The sequence below is a fragment of the Panthera uncia genome (assembly GCF_023721935.1).
Source record: "Panthera uncia isolate 11264 chromosome B3 unlocalized genomic scaffold, Puncia_PCG_1.0 HiC_scaffold_1, whole genome shotgun sequence".
In the NCBI taxonomy this organism is placed as follows: Eukaryota; Metazoa; Chordata; class Mammalia; order Carnivora; family Felidae; genus Panthera; species Panthera uncia.
The window spans coordinates 24,100,265-24,118,817 of NW_026057582.1; the positions used below are offsets into that span (position 1 = coordinate 24,100,265).

An 18,553-nucleotide genomic window follows, 5' to 3' on the forward strand; every position below is an offset into this window, starting at 1 on the left:
GGTACTTATCTATTAGAGATACAAAGTGAAGTAGTTACAGATGAAATAATATAATGCCTAAGATTTGTTTTTAAATATTTGAGCAAAGGGGCTCCTGGATGGCTGAGTCATTAAGCATCCTACTTTGGCTCAGGTCATGATGTCACAGTTCAGGAGTTCGAGACCCGCATCAGACTCTGTGCTGACAGCTCAGACCCTGGAGTCTGCTTCAAATTCTGTGTCTCCCTCTCTCTCTGGCCCTCCTCCACTCATTCTCTGTCTCTCTCTCACAAATAAATATTTTTAAAAATTTAAATATTTCAGCAAAAATAAATGAATGAATAGAGAGTAGATGACACAAGATTGGCAAAATGTTGATAATGTCTGAAGTTGGATGATAGTTCCATAGGGTTCATTATACTATTCTCTCTACTCTTGTTAATGGTTGGAATTTGTATAATGAAAAGTTTAAATAAAAACTTTAAAATTAATTACCCCATCCACCAGGAATGATTGAGAAGGAAAAGTGTCATGGAGGAGAGGTATTTGAGCTGAGACCAGAAGGATGACTAGAGATTTTCTAAGGGGCCAAGGGCATTGCAGGCTGAGCAAAGACATACAGATCTATCACAAACCTCTCTCTGGAGGAACCAAAAGTATCTACACTTGACCCCAAACTCAACTCACATCCAAAAAAATGCCCTCTTGTGTGATGCCCCAACTCATCTCATTGTAGCATCAAAATCAACTGACTGTTCCAAGTGAGGAGACAGGGAGTGGGGTCAACAGCTCCACTCAGAGGCCTAACAGGAAGCCCCAGTGTAGCCTTGAGAGGACAGGAAAGCAATTAACCTCTTTCAACTGGGTTTTGCCTGACAAAGCACTTCAGAAGCCAACTGAGTTATCTCAGGAACAGAGCCTTCATCCCTCCTGAGTCATCCCAGACACCTTGTGCTCCCCAGAAACATACACCAGCCTCCCCAACAGTGCCTTGTAGATTAATAACCTCAGTATCACAGGATCCAGCTTGATGTCAGCCTGGTAGCCTGGCCCATCAGCACAAAAACACCTCCAATGAGGAAAGATCCTCTGCTCCTTGCCTCCAAGCCTCCAGCCTCGATCCTCGCACAGCCCCCGCCCCCCTTCAGCTCCACACAGAAAGCTCGCTGGCTTGGCAGGTACTTCACGACTTACCACCCAGTCTTGGCCTGGCTCAGCTGGGCCCGTGGTTCCTTACCTTGGATAGAAGCTGCAAGTACTCCTCTGAACCATAGGGGACACTCCTCAAGGAGGTGAGATAGTCATAACTGATGACAGCTGTCTGTGAACCAAGGAAAAGAGAGGCTTAGCACCTGGACATTCAATATTGCTCATCCACCCGGTCCCGCAGCTGCCGGCCCCTGACAGAGGCAGTGTGTCTAGAGAAGTAGACAACCCCTCCGCTGCAATGCTCTGCCCCCAGATCTTAGCCTGGCCGGCTTCCTCCTGTCAGTCAGAGCTCTGCACAAATGCCACCTCTGCAGAGAGCCCTAATCGAAGGCTGGCCCACCCACCAGGAACTCTCAATTATTCATCATAACAAAATTATCCTATCCGAAATTACCTCACTCATTTGTTTCCTGGTAGGTGGACTATCTCCTCTTTGCTAGAATTTCAGCTCTATAAACACAGAGGCTTGTCCTTCCTGCTCATCACTGCATCCCCAGCCCCTTTTTACAGTGCCAGATACACAGGTAAATGCTCAGTAAAGACTAGTTGAACGAATGCTATTGGATAAACGTATTACCACAAGTAAACATCGTTTTACATTTATGTTTGCTCTAACAGCCTAAGTTTTGATTCTGGGTCCCTTGGCCAAAAGTCTAGGAGAAGTCCCCATGTTCTTGGTGAAATCAGGAAATTACAGGCTTCCAGATATCTCAGACATGGAGGAGGCTTGAGGATTACCTAGGCCAACCCTTTCTTTTTAGAACTGAGCAACTGAGGCCCCTGGAAGGTAAGAGGCTTACAAGGCTGATACCTAGAGGAGTCTGCTCCCTTGTCTACACTCCCAAAGCTTTATTCCACTCGATATAAATGTGTTGAGCGCCAACTGCGAACAAGAGTTGGTCACTGAACAAAGCACAAGGCCGATCAAGACCAGAGCCCTGGTCTTCAAAGAATGCACAGCCTAGTGGCTGGTTTATAAATCACTGGTAAATGCCTTCTTCCCTCATTCCCAGCTACAGCTGGCCCTTGAACAACATGGGTTTGAACTGTGCGGGCCCACTTACACGTGGGGTTTTACCGGTAAATTACCGTATGGTACTGTAAATGTATGTTCTTTACGGTTTTTTTTTTTAACGTTTATTTATTTTTGAGAGAGAGCGTACCCATGTGTGAGAGAGGCGGGGGGAGAGGCAGAGAGAGAGGGAGACAGAGGATTCGAAACGGGCCCTGCACTGACAGCAGAGAGCCCAACATGTGGCTCGAACCCATGAACCATGAGATCATGGCCTGAGCCGAGTCAGATGCTTTATCAACTGAGCCACCCAGGCACTCTTTCTTTATGATTTTCTTAATAACATTTTTTTCTAGATGACTTTATTATAAGAATACAGTATATAATACATATGACATACAATATGTTAATCGACTCTTCATGTTATCTGTAAGACTTCCGGTCAACAGTAGGCTATTAGTGGTTAAGCTCTGGGGGAGTCAAAAGTTATACATGGATTTTTGACTGCATGGGTGTCAGCACCCTAACCCATTGTTAAGGGTCAACTATATTCAAACCCCTAAGGTTCCATCAAAGCCTGCTTCCCCTAGGGCACTCATCCTGACTCCCGGCCTACGGGTCTCACTCTTCTGTCTGAGGTCCCGTAGCAGTGGTCACCTGAAACACACATCTTGATCCGATCCATGGCTTTAAAACAAATCCATTGCTTTTTGACCCATTTACATGAGCACTCCTCAACCATCAGCTCCTTCAAAGCTGGGTGTGGGTAGGACGGTTCATTTCTACCTCTCAAAGCCTGTAAAGACCACACTGGGCCCCCAAAAAGCACTTGATAAACACTCAGGAATCATTTCATACTCTATGGCCTATCTCTTTATCTATTTGTCCATTAGATTCTATGACTAGCTAGGGAGAAGACTTCGCAACACTGAGTATTAAGGAAATGATCAGACAACAACCCAAACAGACAGCGCACAGAGTATATCTATGCCAAGGGGAAGAAAGGATGAGTTCATCCTGCAGCAGACAGAGGAGGCAAGAAAGCACGAAGCATGTGGCAAATGACCCACAAATGGGGCAGTTATATATGCATGTTTGGGAGAGCTCCTTTCAGCAGAGTTAGGAGGACATGATTCAACAGGGAGGATGTTCCTGAGCCACTGGAGAAAACTTCTAATGGTAAAATATTCAACTAAGATGCTCTTTTTTTTTTTTTAATGTGTATCTATTTTTGAGAGAGAGTGTGAGTAGGGGAGGGGAAAAGAAGTGGGGAGGGACAGAAGATCCAAAGTGGGCTTTTTGTGGACAGTAGTGAGCCCGATGCAGGGCTCGAACTCACAAACCGTTAGATCATGACCTAAGCCAAAGTTAGACATTCAACTGATTGAGCCACCCAGGACCCCTCAGATTAGATTGAGGGTTGGAGGGGAGCCCCAAAGTTTTCCAAGGCCCAGATGTTCTGATTATGAGCCCTGCATCAGGAACCACTCACACTAGCACACTGAAGAGAAAGTCAAGTTTTCTGGTAGAGTTTAATCAAGGCTGCAAAGTCTTTCCACATACATTTGCTGAGGAGCACCGGTCCAGGTCTGTCTCTAAAATTACATACAGAATCTAACATGTCAAAGCTGCAGAACAGAGACCCTGTGCAATCCCATTCTATTTCGGCTTAGTATGACAGAGGTTGGGCGTACAGGAATATAGGTGCCTGAGGGTGCACACCCATGCCTGTGCTACTGTGCAGAGGGAGCTTTGCACAAGGAAGGGCACACATGCAGCTCCACACGTGTGGCTGGCATGTATATCTGTTACATGTACAAACACCTGCAGGTAATACAGCAGTTCCTCTGCCACCCTGACAATAAGAAAAACCTACCGTTGCAACTGCTCTGCCCACCCTGACAGCACCAAAGTCATTAGGATCCAAGTACTTGTTGCTGTAGAGGAAGAAGCCAGAGGCAGCAAGAGCCATGCCGGTCCACGAAGCAAGCTTGAGAGCCCTTCGGGCCATGTCCCCAGACCCTGCCGAAGAAAAGCAGAGAAAAGGAACAGTTGAGTTCCATAGTTAGTCAGACCAGGATTCAAATTCAGGCTCCGCCACTTAATAGATTATACAACCTTGGGTCATTTTCTCAATCTTGCTGATCTCTGTTTCCTCGTTTTTGGGGTAGCTACCTCAAAAGTCGTTGGGATAAAATGAGATCATGTACATAAAAGGCTTAGCAGAGTACCTGGCACAAGCCAACTCTCAAGGTCATTTTTCCTTCCACAGTGCCAGGCATCATTCTAGGCACTGGGGACAGAAGGAACAAAACAAAGTTCTTGCCCACATGGACTTACACTCTAGATGGGACAACAGATCAGAAGCAAACAGACATATATTAGAATAGCAGCTGGTATTAAGTACGGAGAAGAAAAAGAGGGTAAGAGTTAGGATGATGAATATGTGACAGAGGTGCTATTTGAAACAGGGGAAGTGGCAGAACATACTAACCACCGTTACTTGTAACTATTATTTGTACCACCATGCATATATAGGCATCATTAGCCCTATTAGTGCCCAGGTCTGAAGTGCTCAGGCCACAGCCAAAATGGCAGCTGGTCAGAATCAGCCACATAAGCTCTCAGTGTCTGGCTGATTTCCAAAATATTTATTTCAGTTAGAGTAAACTCCTCCCTGTCTAGATTGTGAGCTCCCTGAAGTTTTGCCTGAAGGCAAACACCATGACTATTAGTACACCGTCCACTCACAGTCTTGCAGGATACTATGCAGTTAGGGATTCGATGTCCACGTGCTGATTTGATCTGTTCAACCAAACATACTCCCAGTCGGTAGGTTCAAGTGGGCTCAAGGCTCTTTGATACCCTTCCCCACCCTACTTGTACCAGCTCAGCCCACCAGGTGGACTGTTGGAGCATTTGGAGGTCACTGTACCCAATGGGCTGCTTCCTCTTCAATTTCTGGGAACTCTATATCAGACTAAAATCCTCGACCATAGCTGCAGGTACCAGGGGAGAAGTCCCACCCAGGAGAAGTGAATCACCAAGTCATCCACACGTGCAAACCTGTATAGAAGCAGCAGGAAGATTCAGGCCATCACTGTTTGCTCTGCTTTGGACTCAGTCTGTGACCATCCCCTCCCTGCTCTGTGCCTCTGTTTCCTCTTTGTATGAAAACTATTGCTACACACAGTCTTGTCTTCATTTTCTTTAAAATGTATTTGTACTCATGCCTCATAGTATAGCCACAGATTTTCTTAAAATCTTTAATTTTATTTGAGTGAAAGAACACGAGTGGGGAAGAGGGGCAGAGGAAGAGAGAGAGAATCTTAAGCAGGCTCCATGCTCAGCACAGAGCCTGACACGGGGCTCAATCCTACAGACCTGAGCCAAAATCAAGAGTCAGAGGTTCAACCGACTGAGCCACCCAGGCATCCCACAGATTTTTTTTTTTTTTAAGTATTCACAGGTACATCTTATTCCATTCTTCTACTTTCAACTTAAATTTATACTGTTTCTTTAAACAACATATAGTTGATTTTTTTCTTTTTGCAATTAATATAACCTATGTATTTAGACTTAATTTTAGCATCTTCTTCTATGTCTTCTATTTTTCCTACCTGTTCTATTTCTTTTTCTCTCCTTTCTTGACCCTTTCTGGACTCAATCATTTTTATAATTCTGTTGTTTTTCTCCTTTGCAGTCTTCTTTTCCTAATCCAACATTTCTAAAGAATGGTCAAAGGAATACCTGTAAAAATACCATTTCAAAAATGCAGATCTCAGGGGTGCCTGGCTGGCTCAGTGGATAGAGCGTGAGACTCTTGACCTCAGGGTTGTAAGTTTGAGCCCCATGTTGAGGATAAATTTAACTCAAAAATAAAACCTTATTTATTTTTTTAAAAGTTTATTTATTTCGAGAAAGCATGTGTGCATGCACAAGTAGGGGAGGGGCAGACAGAGACAGAATCCCGAGCAGGCTCTGCGCTGTCAGATCTCACGGGGCTCAATCTCACAAACTGCAAAATCATGACCTGAGCCAAAATCAAGAACTGGAGGCTTAACCAACTAAGCCACACAGGCACCCCTAAAATCTTTTTTTTAATCTAATAATTTATTTTTTATAATTTACATCCAAGTTAGTTAGCACATGGTGCAACAATGATTTCAAGAATAGATTTCTTAAGCCCTTTACCCATTTAGTCCATCCCCCCCTCCCACAACCCCTCTAGCAACCCTCTGTTTGTTCTCCATATTTAAGAGTCTCTTATGTTTTGTCCCCCTCCCTGTTTTTATATTATTTTTGCTTCCCTTCCCTTATGTTCATCTGTTTTGTATCTTAAAGTCCTCATATGAGTGAAGTCATATTATACTCAAATCTTTTTTTAATGTAGATTTCTTACACTATATCAACAAAATGAGGGATAAAAATCAGATCATCTCAACAATGCAGAATAAGCATCTGACAAAATTCAACACTCATTAATGATTAAAAACTCTCAACAAAGTAGATACAGGGGAACATACCTCAGCATAATAAAGGTCATATATGATAAGCCCACAGCTAACATCATACTCCATGGTGAAAGGCTGAAAACTTTTCCTCTAAGATCAGGAACAGGACAAGGATGCCCACTCTCACCTCTTTTATTCAACACAGTACTGGAAGCCCTAGCAAGAGCAATTAGGCAAGAGGAAGTAAAAGGCATCCAAATTGGGAAAGAAGAAGTAAAACTGCCACTATTTGCAGATAACATATTATATATAGAAAACCCTAAGCAATCCACCAAAAAACCATCAGAATAAACAAATTCAGTAAAGTTGCAGGATACAGAATCAGCATGCAAAAATCTGTTGGGTTTCTATGCACTAATAATGAATAATCAGAAAGAGAAATTATGAAAATCCCACTTATAATTGCGTCAAAAATAAAATATATCAGAATAAATTTAACCAAGACCTATACACTGAAAATTATAAGACACTAATGAATTGAAGACACAAATAACTGGCAAGATATTCTGTGTTCATGGATTGGAAGAATGTTATTAAAATTTCCTTGGGGCGCCTGGGTGGCTCAGTCAGTTAAGCGGCCGACTTCGGCTCAGGTCATGATCTCGCGGTCCGTGAGTTCGAGCCCCGCTTCGGGCTCTGTGCTGACAGCTCGGAGCCTGGAGCCTGTTTCAGATTCTGTGTCTCCCTCTCTCTGACCCTCCCCCGTTCACGCTCTGTCTCTCTCTGTCTCAAAAATAAATAAACGTTAAAAAAAATTTTTTTTTAAATTTCCATATTACCCAAAGCAATCTACAGATACAATGCAATCCCTATCAAAATTCCAAAGGCAGTTTTCACAGAAATAGAACAAACTATCCTAAAATTTATATGGAACTACAAAAGACCAAGAATACCCAAAGCAATCTTGAGGAAGAAGAACAAAGCTGGAGGTATCATGGTCTCTGATTATACTACTATATTACAAAAGTGTAGTAATCAAAACAGTATGGCATTGACATAAAAACAAACACATAGATCAACGGAAGCCAATAGAGAGTCCAGAAATAAACCCACGCGCATATGGGCAATTAATTTACAACAAAGGAGCCAAGAATACACAGTGGGGAAATGACAGTCTTGTCAACAAATAGTGTTTGGAAAACTGGATGGCCACATGCAAAAGAATCAAACTGGACCCCTATCTCATATCATACACAAAAACTAACTTAAAATGGGTTAAAGACTTGAATGTAAAATCTGAAAACATAAAACTCCTAGAAGAAAACATAGGCCATAAGCCCCTTAACATAGCTCTTGGTAATGACTTTTTGAATCTGACACTAATAGCAAAAGCAACAAAAACAACAAATGGGAATACCTCAAACTAAAAAGTTTCCATACAGCAAAGGAAACCACCAACAAAATGAAAAGGCAACCTACTGAATGGGAAAAAATATTTCCAAATCATATATCTGATAAGGGATTCATATCCAAGATCTATAAAAAACCCATACAATTCAACAGTTTAAAAAATCTGATTAAAATACAGGCAGAAGATCTGAATAGATATTTTCCAGGGAAGACATACAAATGGCCAACAGTTATACCAAAAGACGCTCAACATCATTAATCATCAGGGAGATGCAAACTGAAGCCACAATGAGATATTACCTCAGACCTGCTAGGATGGCTACTATCAAAAAGACAAGAAATAACAAGTGATGGCAAGGAAATGGAGAAAAAGAAACCCTTGTGTACTGTTGGTGGGAATGTGAATTAGTGCAACCACTATGGAAAACAGTATGGAAGCTCCTCAAAGACTTAAAAATAGAACTACCATATGACTCAAATACCCAGAAGTGGAATTGCTATCCAAAGAAAACAAAAACATTAACTCAAAAAGATATATATATTCACATGTTTGCTGCAGTATTGTTTATAATAGCCAAGGTAAGAAAACAACGTAAATGCCCATCAATGGATGAACGGATAAAGAAAATGTGATATATATGTGAATATAATGGGATATATAACTCAGCCATGAAAAGGAAAGAAATCTTGCCATTTGTGACACATGAATGGACCTAGAGTGAAATACGTCAGAGAGAGAAAGACAAGTACTATATGGTCTCACTTATATGTGAAACCTAAAAAACAAAAAACCAACTCCAGATACAAAGAACAGCTTGGTGGTTACCAAAGACAGGGGGTGGAGGTGGGCAAAATGGGCAATGGGGATCAATAGGTACAAACTTCCAGTTATAAAATAAATAACTCATGAGGATGTAACATACAGCATGGACTATAATTAACAATATTTTATTGTTAATTGGTATGGTTTTATTTTATTTTATTACATATTTGAAAGTTGCTAAGAGTAAATCCTAAAAGTTCTCATCAGAAGAAAAAAATTTAGGGACACCAGGGCAGCTCAGTCGGTTAAGTGTCCGACTCTTGATTTTGGCTCATGTCATGATCTCACGGTTCTTGAGATTGAGCCCACGTCCAGCTCTGTGCTGACAGCATGGAACCTGCTTGGGATTCTCTCTCTCCCTCTCTCTCTCTCTCTCTGACACTCCGCCCTCCTCACCATGTGCTCTAGCTCTCAAAATAAAAACTTTTAGAAAAAAAGAAAAAAAAATGTTTAACACATAAAAATGCAGATTTCTGAAGTCTACTCACTGACCCACTGAATCACCAACCCTGGAGATGGGACTCAGGAATCTGCATTTTAATAACATAAGGGTGATTTTTACTCTTTAATAAAGAGGCTCCACTGCATTCAAATCTATCAGTGAAACCATGCCCAAAAATCAAGCCTTCTCAGTTTATTGCACCTACTCCCAAACCCCCAGTGTCTGCAATTGGCACACAAGAGTGACTGCAAACAATTATTTTTAAAGAAATAATTTCAGAAACTCATTTCTTTCCCTAAACACAAATGCTCTGGCTCAGCTCCTGGTTCAGTTCTGGGGGAAAAAAAAAAAAAAAAAAAAAAAAGAAGAGTTTATAAATAAAAAGAATAAATTAAATTAAAACCTTGTTTTGTAGAATGTGCTTTATTTTCTTTATATTCTCTTTATTTAGGAAAGCCTCCCTATCCCCACATCATTCTGCATTTTAATTATTTTTTCTGCCAAAATTTATTTTTTTTTAATATGAAATTTATTGTCAAATTGGTTTCCATACAACACTCAGGACTCATCCCAACAGGTGCCCTCCTCAATGCCCATCACCCACTTTCCCCTCCCTCCCCCCCCCCCCCAACCCTCCCTTTATTCTCCGTTTTTTAAAGGCTCTTTTGGTTTTGCACCCTCCTTTTTTTTTTTTTTTCCTTCCCCTCCAAAATTTTATTTTTTTTAAAGATTTCTTTTTTTTTTTTTTTAAATAATCTCTACACCCAACATGGGACTCGAACTCACAACCCCCAAGATCAAGGGTCACATGCTCTACCCACTGAGCCAACCAGGCACCCCACTGCCAACATTTTAGTAAGCCAAGGGTTCCTTCCAGACCAGAGACACGGTGGTTGAGAACATGCACTCCAGCAGGCCTGCATTGGAGCCCCTATAGTCATTTGCCCACAGGGTTAGCAGCCACACTGCTAACTCTCTCTGAATCTTGTGACCATAAAATGGGGATGATGACATCAGTGTCTACCGGATGGGGTGGTGAGGAACGAGGAAATCATGCAAAATGTATAGCAAAGAGCCACCTCCACAGTAAGAACACAGTAGCAACTGCTATCACCAACACTGTTGTTATCTCTTATTATTATTATTATTATTACTAGTAATTATTTCCTCTCCCAATGCCATGCTCCAGTAAAGGACCTCATTTACACCGCTATCAGCTTCTGCAGGACTTCTGCATGCCCCGCTTCTAACATCCTGGCAGGCTCCCACTTCCCCCTACCTTTTCCCCTTGTTCTCTACACCCTCAGCCTGCAGGATCTGCTATCAAAAAGGGTAGCATACAGGTCATGATCTCACGATTCATGAGATCAAGCCCTGCATCAGGCTCCATGCTGACAGTATAGAGCCTGCTTGGGATTCTCTCTCTCCTCTCCTTCTGCCATTCCCCTTGCTTGTGCCCTCTCTCTCACACACAAAATAAAAGATCGTTTTTTATATTTTATATTTTTATATAAATAAACAATAAATAATGTTTATTTATCTTTGAGAGAGAGAGAGAGAGAGACAGAGCGTGAGCAGGGGAGAGGCGAGAGAGGGAGACACAGAATCCGAAGAAGGCTCTGAGCTATCAGCACAGAGCCTGACGCCAGGCTCAAACCCATGAACTGCGAGATCATGACCTGAGTCAAAGTTGGACGCTTAACCAACTGAGCCACCCAGGCACCCCAAAGTAAAAAATGTTTAAAAAGGGCAGCAGCATGCTCAGTTCACCCTCTACCTTGTCTTGCCAAAACACAGGTTCCCAAATGGACCCGGAAGCGGGCTTTACATTAGGCTGAGTGCACTCAGCTCCTTACACATCTTCCTCCTTCAAGATCATCAGTGTAGTCCATGAGGGACCATTCCTTGTGGGGCTTGAAAAGAAGCCCACATTAAAAAGGTCATCTGGGGGCACTTGGGTGGCTAGTTCGGTTAAACACCTGACTCTTGATTTCAGCTTAGGTCATGATCTCACAGTTCATGGGATCAAGCCCCATGTCAGGCTGTGCACTGATGGCACAGAGCCTGCTTTGGTTCTCTCTCTCCCTCTCCTTCTGCCCCTCCCCTGTGTGTTCTCTCCCTCTCTCTCTCTCTCTCTCAAAATAAATAAACATTTATAAATAAATAAACATAGGTAGGTAGGTAGGTAGATGGATGGATGGATGGATAGATAGATAGATAGATACATAGATAGATAGATAAATGGCCATATGGAGGGACTGGTAGTCAGGAACTCAGCCTCTGGAGCCAGGAAGAATCCTGCTCTGCTGCTCACCAGCTCTGTGACCTTGAGCAAGCCACATTTCTTGGAGCCTCCACGTAAACATCTACAAAAGAGTTCTTGATAGTACCTCCCTCCTAGGGCCACTGTGAGCATTAGAGGAGATGCTGTTTTAACATAATACCTAACATACTCAGCAAGTAAGACGTCTTTTCCTTACTGTCACTTTAAACTTCATTTTTTCTTCCCAGAAACACTGACAAGTTTATGTAGACTAAGAACTCATAGCACCTGAGAGACCAGGATTTGGCACAACCTTGTACAATTAACAAAGCAAGGGAGGAAGCCCATCTTATCTTGACTGAACTGCTCAACCATTCTCCATTCCAAAGCCATTTCCCCACATCTCATCTGGCTCTTACTCTCCACCAGAGTCGTCACTACCCTAACCTCCACATGCACTCATTATCCTACCTCCCCTCCACCTACAGAAAAGTCCAAGTTCTCTAGCAAGGAGTTCAAGGCCCACCCTATTCTCACCCCGCCCCACCTTGCCTGCTTCATCTCCCAAATACCTCTGCACACTCAGTCCCCCCTCATCCCTCTATGAAGCCTCTAAGTGAACCAACTACTTAGAATTAGTTGCTCCTTCCCATCTGTTCTTATTATGCACTGCTTTTATCTCTAAGAATTTGGTCCTGTATCTGCCTCTTCTACTAGATGCAAAGGGCCGAATTTGTTAATATATTACAAAACTAATTTATAAGTTTGCTAACAAATACATAATTGAATGAGTAAGAGAGTGAATTTTTCCACCTAAACATAGAAACTTCAGTCCAATTATGCATTCCCCTGCTCTCAACTCTCTAATGGCTCCCACCTCACTCAGATGAAGACCCAAGGCATTGGCCGACAAGGCCCTATCTGATCTGATCCCCCAGTTTCCTCCAAGGTCTCAGGCCCTTCCTTTTTCCCCCTTGCTACCGCACTCCAAAAGCACTAACGTCCAAGCTATTCATCAAACCCACCAGGCACACTGTGGCCTTACAGCTTTTGCTCTTGCTGTTCTCCCTGTCGAGCACACGAGTCACAAACTATTTCGGTAAAGGGCCATATATTAAATATTTTCAGCTTTGCAGACCATATATAATACCTCTGTCACAGCTACTCAATATTGCATTGTAGCACAAGGCAAATGGCAAGCACAGACAAAATATAAAGTTATGAGTGTGGCCAGATGTGGCCCAGAGGCTACAGTTTGCCAAACTCTGCCTTGGTGTGGTAGGTGCTCCAAAAGTATTTACTGAATGGATGAATCAAGGGAGAAACTATACCTCACTAGGCCTGTGCAGAGCCAGTAACAACACAGATCCCCAGGTGAGAATCACTCCAGGGCTATCAATTCAGTAGCCATCCTACCCCAGCACCCCAGCACCACCTCCCAGCTCTTGCCTCTTAAACCCCATCTTCCTGGTGCACCATCCTCCAGGCCTGTCCCTATAGGCAATGGAGCCCTGAGACCATCCCACCCTGGGAGGGGAAGCCACAGCAAGAAACAGACACAATTCCCAAGACCTGGTTTTCATGCAAATGTCCTCAGTAATAAAAGAGGTGGAAATTGAAAAACATAAAATAGATGATAGAGGAGACAAACTGTGCCTAAATAGACTGGAGCTGGAGTTTTCCATACGGTGTCAGTGAGTCTTTAACATGCAAATGAGTTGTTTCCCTCAGGGTATTTTAAAAGACCCTGTCAGCCGTGAAATATGTCTGTCGATGAAAAACACCTTTCATTATTAAACCTTTTGCTAATGAATCACCTGCCCTGTTCTGTTTACTTGCCTTTCTGACTTTCACCTGAGTTACTTCTCACAGGAGCACACACTTTTGGGAGGGGCCTTAAGGACACCAAGACCCTAAAAACCTAAAAATTAGATGACAATTTTAGCAACAACTAACCTTTACAAAGCCCTCTGCACTCATTATCTCATTAGATATTCCACACAACCCAGTAAGATGAGACAAATATTATCATCATCCACAGGCATAAATGAGGAAAGGAAAGAGTTGGGAGATTTTTCCCAAGCACTCAACCAGTAAACGACAGAGTTGGAGCTTGAGCCTGTCTATGGCACACGGCCTCCTTAGCAGGGACTCTGTTCACCCATGTCCTTAGCACTCTTCACAAATAACCGTATCAGTCACTGTGGGCAGCGACTCTGCTTTCTGACCCTCTACCCTGCCCAAATGGCAGGCATGTGGAAGACACTGCTTAGAGCCCTGGAAATCAACATGTCAGAATATCAACCAAAGCACCTCACCAGAAATAACCGATTCCAGTCTATGAAACATTTAGGAGAGCTGTGTTATTGTCAAATCTGTAAGAATGGAATCCATCTTGCTGGACCATAGGGAACACCCCAGCAGGTGATGAAATGAGGCAAAAGGCAAGTGTGGAAAGCTCTACAAATGGGAAGTTGATAGTCAAATGGAATGTCCATCCCCTGGACAGAACTAAATGGGGAATCAAGCACTTACAGTTTGTGGTGGGCCAAAGAATGGCTAGGCCCACCAGTTACCATCATCCGCAGTCCCCATGCCACATTCCAGGTCAATAAGCATGGAATCACCATGCCCTGCTTGGTGCGCAGGTGAGAATGGTCAGAAGAAAGGCACTCTGGGCTCTAATTCCATCAATCCCATATAGTAACCGCAGTCTCCTCCCATTTCCTAAAGAGGCTATTAGAGAAATGGGCATTATTTCTTCTGGTCTACTCCCAAGACTGGAAAAGATTCAATAATACCCTTGGAGAGAGTGATCAGGTTTTCAGGGAAATCTGGTAATTGATGTGGATAAAAAGCAAACAAGGTGAGGGGCATCTGGGTGGCTCAGTCGGTTTAGCATCTGACTCTTGGTTTCAGCTCAGGTTTCACCTCAGATCCTGAGGTTCCTGAGTTCCAGCTCCACGTGCTGACAATGCCAAGCCTGCTTGGGATTCTCTCTTTCTCTCTCTCTGTTCCTCCCCCACTCATGCACATGTGTGCTCTCTCTTTCTCAAAATAAATAAACTTAAAAAAAAAAATAAGCAAACAAGGTGGAAAATATCATCATTTCTCAAGTCTGGAAAGATGCACAGTCAATGCCCAGGGACCATCTAATTGGCCTGATGAGGTTTATAACCTGACCTGCCACCAATGATGCAGTCCAAATATAATCATATGTCCAGAAGGTAGCTGAATCAATACTGATTAAATAAAGGAATCCTTGGCTGATGCCACGGTCCCAGAACAGACAAGGAAAATAAATCTCACCCAGGCAAGGAATAGAAATTCCCCATTTAGTTCATCCTGGGAAAGTGGGGACTCAGGGAAAACAGTGGAAAATCAAGCACAAAGAGCAAGTGGCAGGTAAAAGGTAGGTCACTGGAGTCCCTCTGGCATAAAAATCTAAATCCAGATTTAGTTAGTTGGGGGCCAGGGAGCTGGACAGGGAGTCGGAGAATGGATACAAGAACCAAGCACTATTCTTATCTTATAGGTCCCCTGTCTGCAAGAAAATGTATATTAGCAGGAAGGAATAAAATGCAAGCTCTCCCGGCAGAGGTAAAATCTTACATCTGTAAAGGCTGTTGAGAAACAGCCAAGCCAATAATAACACAAGAGGATATGATGTAATCCAGGAAAAATGACAGAAGTGTAAATCTGCATATAAAATAATGTAGGGGCAAATTAATAGTGTACACAGTGATATGCACATGTTTATCATGACAAAATGTTAAACTGGCAAATAAGGACACAAAGACCCATAACCCAGTGTGAGAAGTTGGTGCTTTAAATTCACAGGATTTTTTTTTTTTTTCCTATAAAGCAGTAGTGGTCAAAATTATGTCCGGGGCAGCATCACTATCTCCAGGGAGCATGTTACAAATGCAAATTCTTGCTCCCCAGCCCAGACCCAGTGAATCAGAAACTCTGGGGATGGGGTCGAGCACTGCGTATAGTAACAAGCCCTCCAGATGATTCTGATGCAGTTTGATAGCTTGTGCAATAAGAAAATGCTTAAAGAAAACATACAAAGGCACAGATAAAGTCTAGCTCACTTTCAGCTCGGCAAATATTTCTTGAGCACCCATTAAGTGCGGACGTGATCAATAAATACTTGTTGAATTGGTTGACTTCCTACCTAGTAGAAAGTAAATGCCACTTAACCTGGGGAGAGAGCTGTGCTAGGTGTCTTCCAGGGGCTGCTCTCCATGCACAGCTGTCATCAGCACGTTCCAGTTCCAGGAGAACTGGAAGCGCAGGGCCCCGCAAAGTGTGGGAGATCAGGGGCGCTCCGGGGCACGCCAAGCTACCAGACGGAAGGCAGAGATTTGGGCGGCACCCCACGCTCTAGTCCAGAGATCACGCCCAGCCCCCGGCCGCCCGCGGCTCGGAGTCCACACACCGCCTAGGCAGAGGTCGCCTGGGTGAGCCACCCGATGCCTCCTCCTCCAGCTCCAGCCCTGCCTACATGCGAGACTGCGCCATCGAAGTAGCCAGTCCACACTTCTGCCCACTGGTGAGCCGGGCTGGAGAGTGACCGCAGAGGAGGCGGGGCCCTGCCGGTCACGTGGCCGCGCGCCGGCCTGGGTGACAAGGTCACAGGCCGCGGGTTCCCTCCCGCGCAGTTCCAGCGGAGGCGGGCGTCTGGGACGTTTGCACCGCCACCCCAGCACTCTACGCGCCGCGCGACCCTGGTGCGACTACCCTACTCACCCCAAGGGACGCGGGGACGCGACGCCGAGTTCCGCGCCGCAGCTGGGTGACGGGATTCGCCGGGACTTGGCTCTCAGCCGCCCACTGATTGCGCCTAATGAAGCGGAGGCGCCGCGCGGCCTGCCGGGACTTGTAGTTCGTGGTTCCCTGAGCCGCGGCCAAGCGAGCCGCCGGACCCGCGCTCCCCGTGGACCGCTCCTTCCGAGGAGGTAGAGGGGTCAAGACACCTAACCTGCCAGGGGCACTTATTTCTTTGCCCGGGCTGCGGACACACAATCTTTCTGAAATTTGTTTTCAATAGTCTTTCCGAAGGAGGCATAGATTCGTGTTCCGTGGAGGATGGAGTTGTGGGCTTGTGCATTTCAAATAAGGTATTAGAACAAGAGAGGAAGACATTCACTGACAGTTGCCGAGTGGTGAGAATGTGCTGATTGATCTTAGTTATCTTTGGCCCCCCTTCGTTCATTCATTGACCTGTATCGCATGTTTATAAGATGTGCTTTGGAGATATTCATCAGACGTTCATTCCACAAATATCTCTTGAGCCACTCCCCGGGGAGCAGAGATGGGGGCGGGGGGGGGGGGCGGTCATCTATCAATTCAATCAATTCCAGTCAAATTTCCAACAGGATTTTGCCTGGACTTTCACAAGCTAATCTAAAATTTATATGCAAAAAAAAAGGGGGGGGTGGGTAAAGCATAACCAAAACACTCCTGGAGGAGAATGACATGTTTCAAGGACTTGGCCTTTCATACATCAATATTTATTATAATGCTATAAAAAATTGAGGCCATTTAGTATTAGTATAAAGATCCCGGGTGGGGAGAGAGAGAAGAAATCAGCCTAGAGAACCCAGAAACAGATCTAGGAATAGGTGGGATCTTGATATATGATAGAGCTGGCATTATAGGTCAGTGGGGATAGGCACATTATTCAGTATTTGAGCTGGAACAACTAGTTATCTGTTGGACTCCTCACTCCAGGTAGATTAAAGACTTTCAACGGGAAAAGCAAAATAAGATGTTTTAAAAGAAAATAAAGGAAAACATTCTGTGATCTCAGGATAGGGTTTATTAAATGACACAAACTATTTAATACCTTGATAAATTTGGACAACATTAAATTCAATAACTTCTCTTCATCGACAAGCATTACAAAACAAGCCGCAGACTAAGACAATTGCAGTACAGAGACAGCAATAGTATAGAATTGCGTAATACAGCCCCACTGTCTCACATGGGCAGTGTATGCATGCTAAGATAAAAACATGAATAATTTTCAAGCAGTGTAAGAAGTGTGAGCTGAAGCCATGAACAAAGTGATATAGGAACACAAAGAAGGGAGCAGTAATTTTGCCCAGGAGATTCTGAAATGCTCCATAAACTAAGAACTGACTTGGAGGCTGGGAATTAAAGTCTGAATAGGGGCTCCCCTGGAGAAAGTTGTCGGCATCAAAAAAAATCCTATAAAAAAAAAAAAGCATAAAAATGCAGTAAAATACAGTAAAAGACATAAAGGTATTTAAATTAAAATGGGAAATTTAAACCAGAGAGAGAAGACAATAAATATATTAAAAACTTAATATGGTTCCTCTAATTGCCCCCCTAAGTTTAACTATGAAAATGTTGTTACCAGCAGGCTAACAGCTACCCTGAGTAATGGAAATGGGGAGGGGAGGCTAGAGAACTTTCAGTTTGCATTCTGTGCCCTTGTATCATATTTGAATTTTTTTTTACAATGAATGTGCATATAACTTTCACAACTAAAATTTCATTACTTAAACAGGTAAAAAAAATTTATTATAATTTTTAAGCCTTCCAGTTCAACGTGGTATGTTGAGTATACTCATTTAAATCCACTCCTTCCTGAAATCCCTTGAAAATGACAAAAAAGAAATTAAAAAGTCATAAAAGCCGAAGGGAACAAGAGACAACAGCAGATAGGAAAAATCAAAAAATAAATGTGGGGAGCTCCAACACAGATAGGGAAATAAGACTTTTATAAACAAGCCTGTGAGCCCCAGCCCCAGAAATTTCTGATTTTAGAGTCTAGTCTGGGATGTGGATCTCCCTTTGTAATTCTTAGAAAGCTCCCTCAGTGATTTTAATGGGCAGCTTAGTGGAAAGCTCTGTCAAGGAGGCAGTTCGTGTAGTGAAAAGTGGGTGGATTGAGAACAGTGGTTCTCAGCCAGGTTAGAATCACCTG

At 43.4% G+C, this 18,553-nt stretch overlaps 1 protein-coding gene across 1 annotated transcript in view; it reads right to left on the reverse strand.

The window, feature by feature from the left end:
• The window catches only part of ADCK1 (aarF domain containing kinase 1), a 121,620-nt gene extending 105,190 nt beyond the window's left edge, over positions 1–16,430 (reverse strand). The window contains exons 1-3 of the mRNA XM_049612403.1: positions 16,348–16,430; positions 4,077–4,222; positions 1,217–1,300 (exon numbers count right to left, since the gene is read on the reverse strand). Of these exons, the coding sequence (XP_049468360.1) occupies positions 1,217–1,300; positions 4,077–4,211 (219 nt within the window). The 5' untranslated portion in view covers positions 4,212–4,222; positions 16,348–16,430. The remainder of the gene's footprint in view (positions 1–1,216; positions 1,301–4,076; positions 4,223–16,347) is intronic.
• Between the last annotated feature and the right edge of the window lie 2,123 nt (positions 16,431–18,553).